At 33.4% G+C, this 10,306-nt stretch overlaps 1 protein-coding gene across 4 annotated transcripts in view; it reads left to right on the plus strand.

Annotated features, from left to right (window-relative positions):
* Positions 1-9,573, plus strand: part of LOC144849534 (putative D-lactate dehydrogenase, mitochondrial) — a 21,486-nt gene extending 11,913 nt beyond the window's left edge. For 3 of the 4 annotated variants that reach the window (XM_078706470.1, XM_078706472.1, XM_078706468.1), the window contains exons 5-13: positions 968-1,109; positions 2,512-2,671; positions 3,475-3,580; positions 4,282-4,375; positions 4,908-5,036; positions 5,596-5,723; positions 6,043-6,133; positions 6,949-7,060; positions 8,389-9,573. In XM_078706470.1, the coding sequence (XP_078562596.1) occupies positions 968-1,109; positions 2,512-2,671; positions 3,475-3,580; positions 4,282-4,375; positions 4,908-5,036; positions 5,596-5,723; positions 6,043-6,133; positions 6,949-7,060; positions 8,389-8,557 (1,131 nt within the window). In that variant the 3' untranslated portion in view covers positions 8,558-9,573. Of the gene's footprint in view, positions 1-967; positions 1,110-2,511; positions 2,672-3,474; positions 3,581-4,281; positions 4,376-4,907; positions 5,037-5,595; positions 5,724-6,042; positions 6,134-6,948; positions 7,061-7,322; positions 7,435-8,388 lie in introns of all 4 variants that reach the window. The other variant, XM_078706469.1, reaches the window with a different exon arrangement.
* Positions 9,574-10,306: the final 733 nt, after the last annotated feature.

A 10,306-nucleotide genomic window follows, 5' to 3' on the forward strand; every position in this document is an offset into this window, starting at 1 on the left:
AATAATTTACAATTAGAATCTACAGAATATAAAAGCTACAGTACTTTACATTTAGATATGTCCTAACTTGTAATGCTAGCAAACTTAAAATTATGTTTAGCAGCTGGTATCATAATACAGGAACCTTATTTTTATGATCCAGTATTGGTGGAACTGAATTATTTCACTTACATATGTAGCCTGCAATATAAACTATACCAAACTATTTAAACATTGAATCTTCATAAAACAGTTTAGATCACAGATTTACAAGACACTGAAAATTCTTTCTGGTCAAATTTCAGATTTTTAAACCATCATTATGACTGTGCGGAAAAGGTCACCATGAACTTACATTTTTTTCTAGTAAAGATATGCATAATTATATAAATATATTTATAATCTCTCAGATTTCCTCATCTTTATCGTTTCAAAATTAATTAAATAATTTCAGTGTATCACCGGGCGGTTTAGAATTTATTTCTATGCCTGTTGTGTTAATATATTTATAAATGAATATCTCTCAACTCAATTCCTTCAATTCAAACAAAGTAACTTAATTTTTGTACCCACACAAAGCTTGCTGGCTTTAACTTGAACAAGTACCTCATTTTTAAATCGCATTTTCTCTTAAAATATGAATACAATTGTATGATGTACTCTAAAACAAAAGCAGCTATATTCACATAAATACATGATAAATGTCACTATTTAAGAAGTCATTTGTCTTTATAACGGTTGCTTTGTAATAAATGAGTAAACATTGCTATCAACCTTCTTCATGACCTTCTTATCTACACTCAGCAGCAAAGTTGATTGATTCTTTTTGATATTCTAATTAGAAGAGTCTTGAATACCTTGTATGTTCTGTATGCATCTTTATAGTTCTGTATGCATCTTTGAAATTTCCATACAATAACTATAGTGTGCATCAAAACCACTGATCAGAACCATTAGGAATGATACAAAATGATTGTTTCCTGCACAGGGTGGTGTGACAATAGATTTGACCAAGATGGATGAAATTGTTGAGCTTAATGTGGATGATTTTGATGTTACTGTGCGGCCAGGTGTAACTCGTGAAACTCTCAACAACTACATAAAAGATCAAGGTCTTTGGTTTCCAATTGGTATGATTTTTGTTACTTTCACCTATTACTAGGATGCTCTTTTAATGTAAATGAAATGATAACTGTACCCCTGATACCACATCCCTGATAACTGCATCCCAGATAACCACATCCCAGATGACCACATCCCTAATAACCACACTTCTGATAACCACACTCCTGATAACCACATCCCTGATATGATAACCACATCCCTGATATGATAACCATACTCCTGATGACCACATCCCTAATAACCACATCTGTGTTAACCACATCCCAGATGACCACGTCTCTGATAACCACATCCCAGATAACCACATCTGTGTTAACCACACCCCTGATAACCACATCCCTGATAACTGCATCCCTGATAACCGCACCCCTGATAACCACATCCGTGATAACCGCACCCCTGATAACCACATCCGTGATAACCACATCCCAGATGACCACGTCTCTGATAACCACGTCTCTGATAACCACATCCCAGATAACCACATCCCTGATAACCACATCCCTGATAACCACATCCCTGATAACCACATCCCTGATTACTGCACTTCTGATAACTGCACTTCTGATAACCACATCCCTGATAGCCACACTCCTGATAACCGCACTCCTGATAACCGCATCCCAGATAACCACGTCTCTGATAACCACGTCTCTGATAACCACATCCCTGATGACCACATCCCTGATGACCACATCCCTGATGACCACATCCCTGATGACCGCATCCCTGATGACCACATCCCTGATGACCACATCCCTGATGACGACATCCCTGATAACCACATCCCTGATAACCACATCTGTGTTAACCACATCCCAGATAACCACGTCTCTGATAACCACATCCCTGATAACCGCACTCCTGATAAACACATCCCTGGTAACTGCATCCCAGATAACCACATCCCAGATGACCACATCCCTAATAACCACACTCCTGATAACCACACTCCTGATAACCACATCCCTGATATGATAACCATACTCCTGATGACCACATCCCTAATAACCACATCTGTGTTAACCACATCCCAGATGACCACGTCTCTGATAACCACATCCCAGATAACCACATCCCTGATAACCACATCCCTGATAACCACATCCCTGATAACCACATCCCTGATTACCGCACTTCTGATAACTGCACTTCTGATAACCACATCCCTGATAGCCACATCCCTGATAGCCACACTCCTGATAACCGCGTCCCTGATGACCACATCCCTGATGACCACATCCCTGATGACCGCATCCCTGATGACCGTATCCCTGATGACCGCATCCCTGATGACCGCATCCCTGATGACCGCATCCCTGATAACCGCATCCCTGATAACCGCACCCCTGATAACCGCATCCCTGGTAACCACACTTTCTGGCTTTGTCTATTTTCATTTTTTAGATCCTGGTGCACATGCTTCTGTATGTGGGATGTGTGCAACAAGCGCATCAGGAACCAACGCAGTAAGATACGGTACAATGCGTGAAAATGTCATGAACCTTGAGGTTGTCTTAGCAGATGGTAGTATTCTGCATACAGCTGGACCTGGTAAAAGATCCAGGTAGTATTTCCAAAATTTCAATAATAATGACATGGGTTGCGTGTATTTACACTGAAAAATACCAACCTGAATGTTCTAGATTAATTAAAATACTGCCCTCTCATGCATGAACAGACGCATTAGTAACAGTCTGCTCATTATACCACGTGCAATTATTTGGAAATAAAAAAGTCAACTTGAATTAAAATGAATAACAAATAATAACCATACGTTTTATTTTTATAATAAGTGAACAAACAAAATAAGTATTTTTCTCATTGTATGTAATTTAATACTATAGTGAGCGAATACAGCAATCAACCACGACTGTTTACACTGCGAACACGCAAGTACACAGTTTGTTCTGGGTTGGCTTGATGCTGAATACATTCCACATTACTTACCCGGGTAGTTCAGCGACTCCGATAACTTTTTGCATCATTTCGGGATTATCTATGCATTTTTGCAGGAATTGTAAAGGGGTATTAAATAATACTTACCTTTACTATTACGCAGTGGCTATGTCTACACCTAGGTGTAGGTGCAAGCCACATGCTATATCTACGCCTATTGAGATGATCAGGCCTCCGACTCTCGAAATCCATAAAAAAAAAACATCCCTCTAGGAAAATGGTGAGAAATGATGATGACACTGTTAATATATTGTATAAGAACTTTATTCATTTAAAAAGTTTTGTATCTTTTGTTGGATCTCAATTTAAAAATAACCGTTGTTTTCATTCATGTACATTTCATGCATGAGGCCAAACTAGTTAGCCAGATCATTTTTGCATGATTGTAAAATAAACCATTCATTTTTTTAGAAAAACCTCAGCAGGCTATAACCTCAGCAATCTGTTTGTTGGTTCAGAAGGAACGCTGGGAATTATTACCCAGGCAACAGTTCGTCTATATGGCATTCCAGAAAGTGTAAGTGCTCGTATTATAAAGTACAACCAGATGCCATTCAAATTGTATTATTTATTTCACATACACTATTATATTGTGGTTTAAAACTTTAAATTTATACTCAATTTATACTAAGTTGTACTTGATCCATCCTATCCTTCAATATTTTCCCAACTCTACCTATCAGAGTCAGTCACTACAAGGTGATTTTGGACCAAAGAAATGACCATATTCTCTTAAAAAACTACTATATTGTTTTAGATCTTCAATTTAAATAATATTTTAATCTTTTTTTTTTTGCGTCCTCTTCAAGTGACAGAACATGTAAAACTGTTTCTATTGTTAATTTATTCTTTTCATTGTTTTCATGTCATCCAGTGCCCACTTGCTGTGTATAATAGTAATACAAGGACTCATTCAGTTAATCAAAACAAAAATTTTTCTCATAATGATAACTATTCATAAACAATTTTACTGCAGCCGTAGTTTTAATAGCGCAATGTAAACCGGGTATTGGTCCAGGACAATTTTACAGGCTTAGGGAGCTAATAAAGCATAATTTTCAAATTTAGTATAAGCCTTCCCAGTACAAATTCTGGTTATGTTGATAATCCATACAATATGTATTCATGTGAAAATAAGAGAACAAATAAATGTGCTAAATTCTCTCTAATAATATCACTATTTTTATATTATTATTATTATACTCCTAATTTCATCAGATGATGTCCGCAGTGTGTTCTTTTGAAACCGTCAAATCAGCAGTGGACACTGTGATGCAGGTGATGCAGTGTGGGATACCTATGGCTAGGATTGGTAACATTACATTATCACTATTAAAAACAATCTCTGTGATTTAACATTTTTTTCTTTATTTGAAGCAGCAGCTAGTAATAAAAAGTAAAAGAGCCCCATTTCCAACTTTAATTCTAAACATTTTGTTTTTAGTACACCTACATATAGCCTGGGTGAAGTACACATTTTGCACGAAAAAAAGTAAAGGGAAATTTATTTTTGGTTTTAATTTTAATCATTATAACACAACTCCAATTGACACAAAACATGAATTGGTTTTCCCTATTCCCTCTAATATATAAGTATTTGTGTGTGTTATAGGTATTTGCGTGTGTATAGGCCAAAATTTAAAAGTGCTGTAAAAAAAATTGCCCAAAATGGGGATTTTTTTTCTGACATTCTATATGGTATACTCTATCATAAAAACCCCCCAAAAATTTACTTTTTTTCCCACAAATGTGTAACTGTTCTGCACCCAGGCTAATAACAAAAGATTGTGATGTGTCCAATTCTGTATTTTTTGTCAAATCTATATCCTTTGCATTGTTTGTAGAGTTTTTAGATGATGTTATGATTGATGCCTGCAACAGATTCAGCAATCTTTCACATAAGGTGTCACCAACACTGTTTCTTGAATTCCATGGGGCTCAAGATGCGATCAAAGCTCAAGTGGAACTTGTAGGTAAGGCATCTTAGGTTGAAAACTCTTTAAATAATTATATAGGTATATACTGAACTATATACTGAAAGTATAATTAATTATCTCTTAGTGCATGTTAATTCGATTGGTCAATATGTATGAGATATAATTCCGTATTACGCCCATTTACTTTACTTTTTTCAAGCGGATCAGAAGGGTAATATATCCCGTATTACCTGTTTGATGTTTCTACGTGCACATTGTTTATGTTATTGTTAGTTTTGAACTTTATTGACATTGATTTTGTTTGGAACAGTTTGTATATGGAAGCTTAGACAAAGTTTAATTAAATTTATGACACAAGATAATGTAAATATTTGTTTTTTTTCTTTTTCTCTTTTCCAATTGCTTATATGTGTACACTAAGAGAGAAAAGTCGTTGCACCCTGCTTGTTCTTACGAAATACGGGAAATATCTGTTCTGGTTCCATATTCCATGAGGCCGAAGGCTGAATGGAATATGGAACCAGAACGTAGATATTTCCCGTATTCCGTGAACAGGGTGCAGGGTGTAACTAATAATGTTTCTTGCTATTTTTAGAGGAGCTAGCCCAAATTAATGGTGGATCAGATTTTCATTGGGCTGAAAAGCAAGAAGACCGCAATAAGTTGTGGAAGGCCAGGCATAACTGTTGGTACGCTACTCTTGCTCTACGACCTGGAACCAAGGTAAGCCACTGTACAGTTATTTTGGCTGCATTTATTTCTGGTCTAGTGTCTTTAATCGTAAAACTATTTTTATTTGTGCAGTTGTCAATCAATCTTTATTTTCCATCATGAACCATAATATGCTAATTTAAATGTTGAATGTACAACACAGTTCTAAGCAAAGCCTGAAAGAAAAAAACATCCAAAGATAAACTGCTGAATGAAAAAGTTACTAAGAATTCTCTATTTTGCTCTTTTATATTAATCATAGCAGTTGGCGAAATCCACATAAAATGTTTTGTTTTATAGTACTTTATAAATGTTCTTGTTGTGATGGTAGGGTTATGCTACTGATGTGTGTGTCCCAATATCGGAACTTCCAGAAATTATAGTTGCAACTAAAGAAGATATTCTGAAATCATCAATTGTGGGTAAGCATACAACTAATTCATTCGCAAGGCAACATTTATGTTTAGTCTGATGTTCCCAATTTTCATAAACCACATAATTAATATACAGTAATTGTACTACTATTTAGTACCAAATAATGGATGTTTATACCTTGAATGTGGAGAATATTTTATTGAAAGATTGATTGACTGTTCTATTTAACAAGACTGAGTCAACAGTCAGACTTTAAATAGATGGCTTTAAAACATACAGTATTGTTCTAAAGTAAACTTTTATTCAATTAATCTGCCACTTCAATTGAATATCAAAGCCTAGGCCATGTAAAATTGCGGAACACTACAGTTTATTTTTGGTTGTGCATTCAGCATGTCATACAAACATTTCAAATCGTTTACAATAACTTGAATTTGCACTATAGTCAAATGGAACACACCTAGATTTCATTCTATTGCCATCAGTTAGAATGTCTAAAGTATTAATAATTATGATAATGATATGATGTCAGATGATGACATGCAGAAACAGGGTCAGTGAAAAAAATAAGATTTGAATGAGTTTAAATTAATTTGAACACAGATTTGATTTGATAAAGATTAGCACACAAAAAGAGGTAACTGTTTTCAACAGTAAGGTGCTTTAAAAAAATGGATAGCTGGGTGTGAGGAAAACACTTGGTTGAACAATTCCAGACTGTTTGATTTGTTTGTAATCGTTCTGAAAATAACTTGTACTAATACTTGGTATACTTTTGTTATAAGAAAAAATTGAAAGACTATATAGTAAATAATATTTTGGACAAATTGTATTAATAATGAATTTGTTGATTTGAATCAAGGTACTATTGTTGGTCATGTCGGTGATGGCAACTTCCATTGCTTTATCACAGTTGACCCAGACAACCCCGAAGAGTTGCCAGTAATAAAAGAAGTGGCAGAAAGAATGGCCAGGTAGTCTGACACCCAATTAGTTTCATGATATGACTAACTTGTGTATCCAATACATATTGAGCAAGTTAAGAACATTATTTCCATAATAAAATCAGACTTAAATTTTTAAAATCATGGCTTTGTTAATTTTGAATTTGTTTTAAATGAATGAAATCTATGTGTTATGATTGTTGCTTGCTCTATGTTTGTTTACCAAAGTCAGATCATGTGATACTTAAGTCAGTTTAATATAAGTTACTGTATTAGTAATTTTTATATTTAGGTACAATGATAGGTCATGTGGGTGATGGAAATTTCCATACTGCATTGCTCTTTGACCCTAGTCTCCCTGAGGAATTTAAACAAGTTCAAGTTATTTCAACAAATGTGAACAGGTTCGTTGCGAACATCATTAACAACTTAGTTTTGTTGCCTCCTATTTTCAGTATCAGTAGCGAGCATGCATTTTTTAGTTTTTTTGACAAAGCCATTTAATCATCATTTTAATAAAATACCTCATAAAATATTTCACTAAATATGTAACATTTATGAACATCATAAATAAGCAGTATAAATGACAAACATTCAGTATAAATACATCAGCCAACTGTAATCACATTTCTTATCGGACTTCAATTCAGGGTTTCCAGAACAAAAACAGTAGAATCACATCAGTTCCAGCAAAGAATTTTAAATCTATTTTACTTTACAGTACCCTATATTATTGTATACAACTAATGAATGTTTATGAGTGGAATGGGTACAAATAATGGCTAACAAAATGATAAAAAAAATTACTGACATTACAAATAAATACATTTATACTAAAGATTTTCTAGGATAGCCCAAAAAGCTTATTTCCATTGGGATCCTTTGATTCATTTACCGAACGTACATGTGTATCGTATACGAAAAATAGAAAACAAAACTATTTAACAATCGTTAAATAGTGCGTACTGTTGCACCCCATGTGACCCACAATCGTCCAATCAAATGAAAGGCATTTATTTAGGTGTTATAAAATACAGATATTACCCGAGTTGTAATAGCAACATTCTGTTATAGTTTGAATAATAAGGTTTAACATTGAAAGTTTTTGACCTGGGAAAAGTGAACTACTCTTTTTCTGACAACCCCACCCCTATACAGTGTTACAATATGAATACAAATGATTAAATTTTACACATAATTTTAAAAAGAGTAATTTAAGGTCAAGGAAGGTCGCAATACAAATAATTATGTAAACAGACAAAATCCTATTTTCATATAACAACACCCAGGGTTTCAGTTACAAAATTACTAACTCTGGAATTGACATAAATGTTTTGTGGGTCTGTTTTATTCTACAGACGAGCTATTGCAGTAGGTGGAACATGTACTGGTGAGCATGGAATTGGTCTTGGTAAGAGAGATCTTTTGGTTAAAGAAGTAGGTGATGGAGCAATAACAGTGATGAAGCAATTGAAGAATACCCTGGATCCTAAGGGGCTAATGAACCCTGGAAAGGTTTTTAAATAGATAGGTTTAAATTACTGTAGATTGCAAGGGTTTGAAAAAAACATATCTTGGATCGACATATTTATGACCTAGGTTGAGTCTGATTTATAAACAAAAATTCTATCATAACAAATATATAATAAAAATTCTCCAATACATGAACTGCATCAGATGTAGGATTCAAATTTTCAATCAGATCATCATTACCTGAAAACCGAATGTTATGGTTAAAATCATTTCTATAATTAAGGCAAACAGAATGATAAATAAGTAAACTTGAGTGACTACTCCTTAATTATGAACAAACTTTTAAAGATATATTGTCCCCCCTGAAAAACATTTAACTTTAATTGAATATGCCATTTTAATGTCACAAATTGAATAAAAAAAAAACTACAATTTAAACCAATGGATTTTTTGTTGAACTTGAGAGATGGCCCAAATGTGTATGGCACAGGGTTTGTCTTACTTCTTAAAGTATATACACTTGATTGCTAAATCAGGGTTGGCCCTGAGCGAGGCCAAATCTTAAGCCGGTCATATACATTCAAACATGTACATTTCTATCTCTTTTTTGCTGCAATTTTTATTTAAATTGAGTCTGTTTTGGTTGTCATTTTCAAATTTCAATTTCACAAACCCTGTGCTATACACATTTTATGATTGCCATTTTTTGAAGGGTTCTGTCTATTAATAATTATGTTCAATGTTATTCAATAAATACACTAATTGCACAAAAAGCATGTTTTTGGGCTATAATTGGGGTGCCTGGTATATGGGGTGTTAAGTGCTGAATTAATTGTTATTATATTTAAATGAACTACTGAATAGATTTAATTTTATGGTTTTAAATATTCATAAACATCGGAAAAAGTTAGATCAAAACTAATTATAATCCATTTATGAATATGAATACAGCACTGTAAATTGAAAATAAATGTGGGAAAGAAAACAAATTATTTTGTTTTCTCAAATCATGAAATGTATTATTTTTATAATATCACTTTGGATTTATTGTATATTCATAATAAAGAGTAATAAATTATAGTTTTCCTAATTGTCTTTATTTTCAGTATTCACTATTTTGAAAGATAAACCACCTTGTTTACTTCCGTAGAAAAAAAAGTATTATTATTTCACTTATAAAATATATTGCAGAAGATATACTTATAAATATCTGAGAGTCTCAGTCAATATGTGTTAATGACAGTATCAAACATTTTTCATATTATTCCTTATCTCATAGTAATTGATTTTTTTAAAGTTTTCATTGTCATTTTGATGATGATGATGATGAATTATTATTATTATTTAACTAATATCTTTATTATATTGATTGAAGTTGAACAACATACTCTTGTTTACTACGAAGATTGTTGTAGGCCTATGCATGCTATTTAGGTTTATTTTCAGCAAAAGAGTATATGGAGGTGATCATTATTTTTGTAAAAATTTAATTTAATGAAATAGTTCTAAATTAAGTTGCTATTTTTGACACATTGACTGATCAATTAAGCACTCCTAATTTAAATAGGCTTTCTACCGCGTTTCAATAAACATGTAATTGATTTTCCTCATAAGCATGTTACAACCGCTAATGTATAACAATCCACTGCTAATGTAGAAACACCAACAGCTTATGTAGCAAATAAAAATCAACACCAGCTAATGTAGAACCGTCAATGTAGTTACTATCGCCAGCTAATGTAGAAAATATATATTTTTCAAACCTATGTCTAAATCATGTGCAAAAATGCATCTCTTTACTTA

This window comes from Antedon bifida, chromosome 8 (genome assembly GCF_963402885.1).
Source record: "Antedon bifida chromosome 8, ecAntBifi1.1, whole genome shotgun sequence".
Taxonomy (NCBI): domain Eukaryota; kingdom Metazoa; phylum Echinodermata; class Crinoidea; order Comatulida; family Antedonidae; genus Antedon; species Antedon bifida.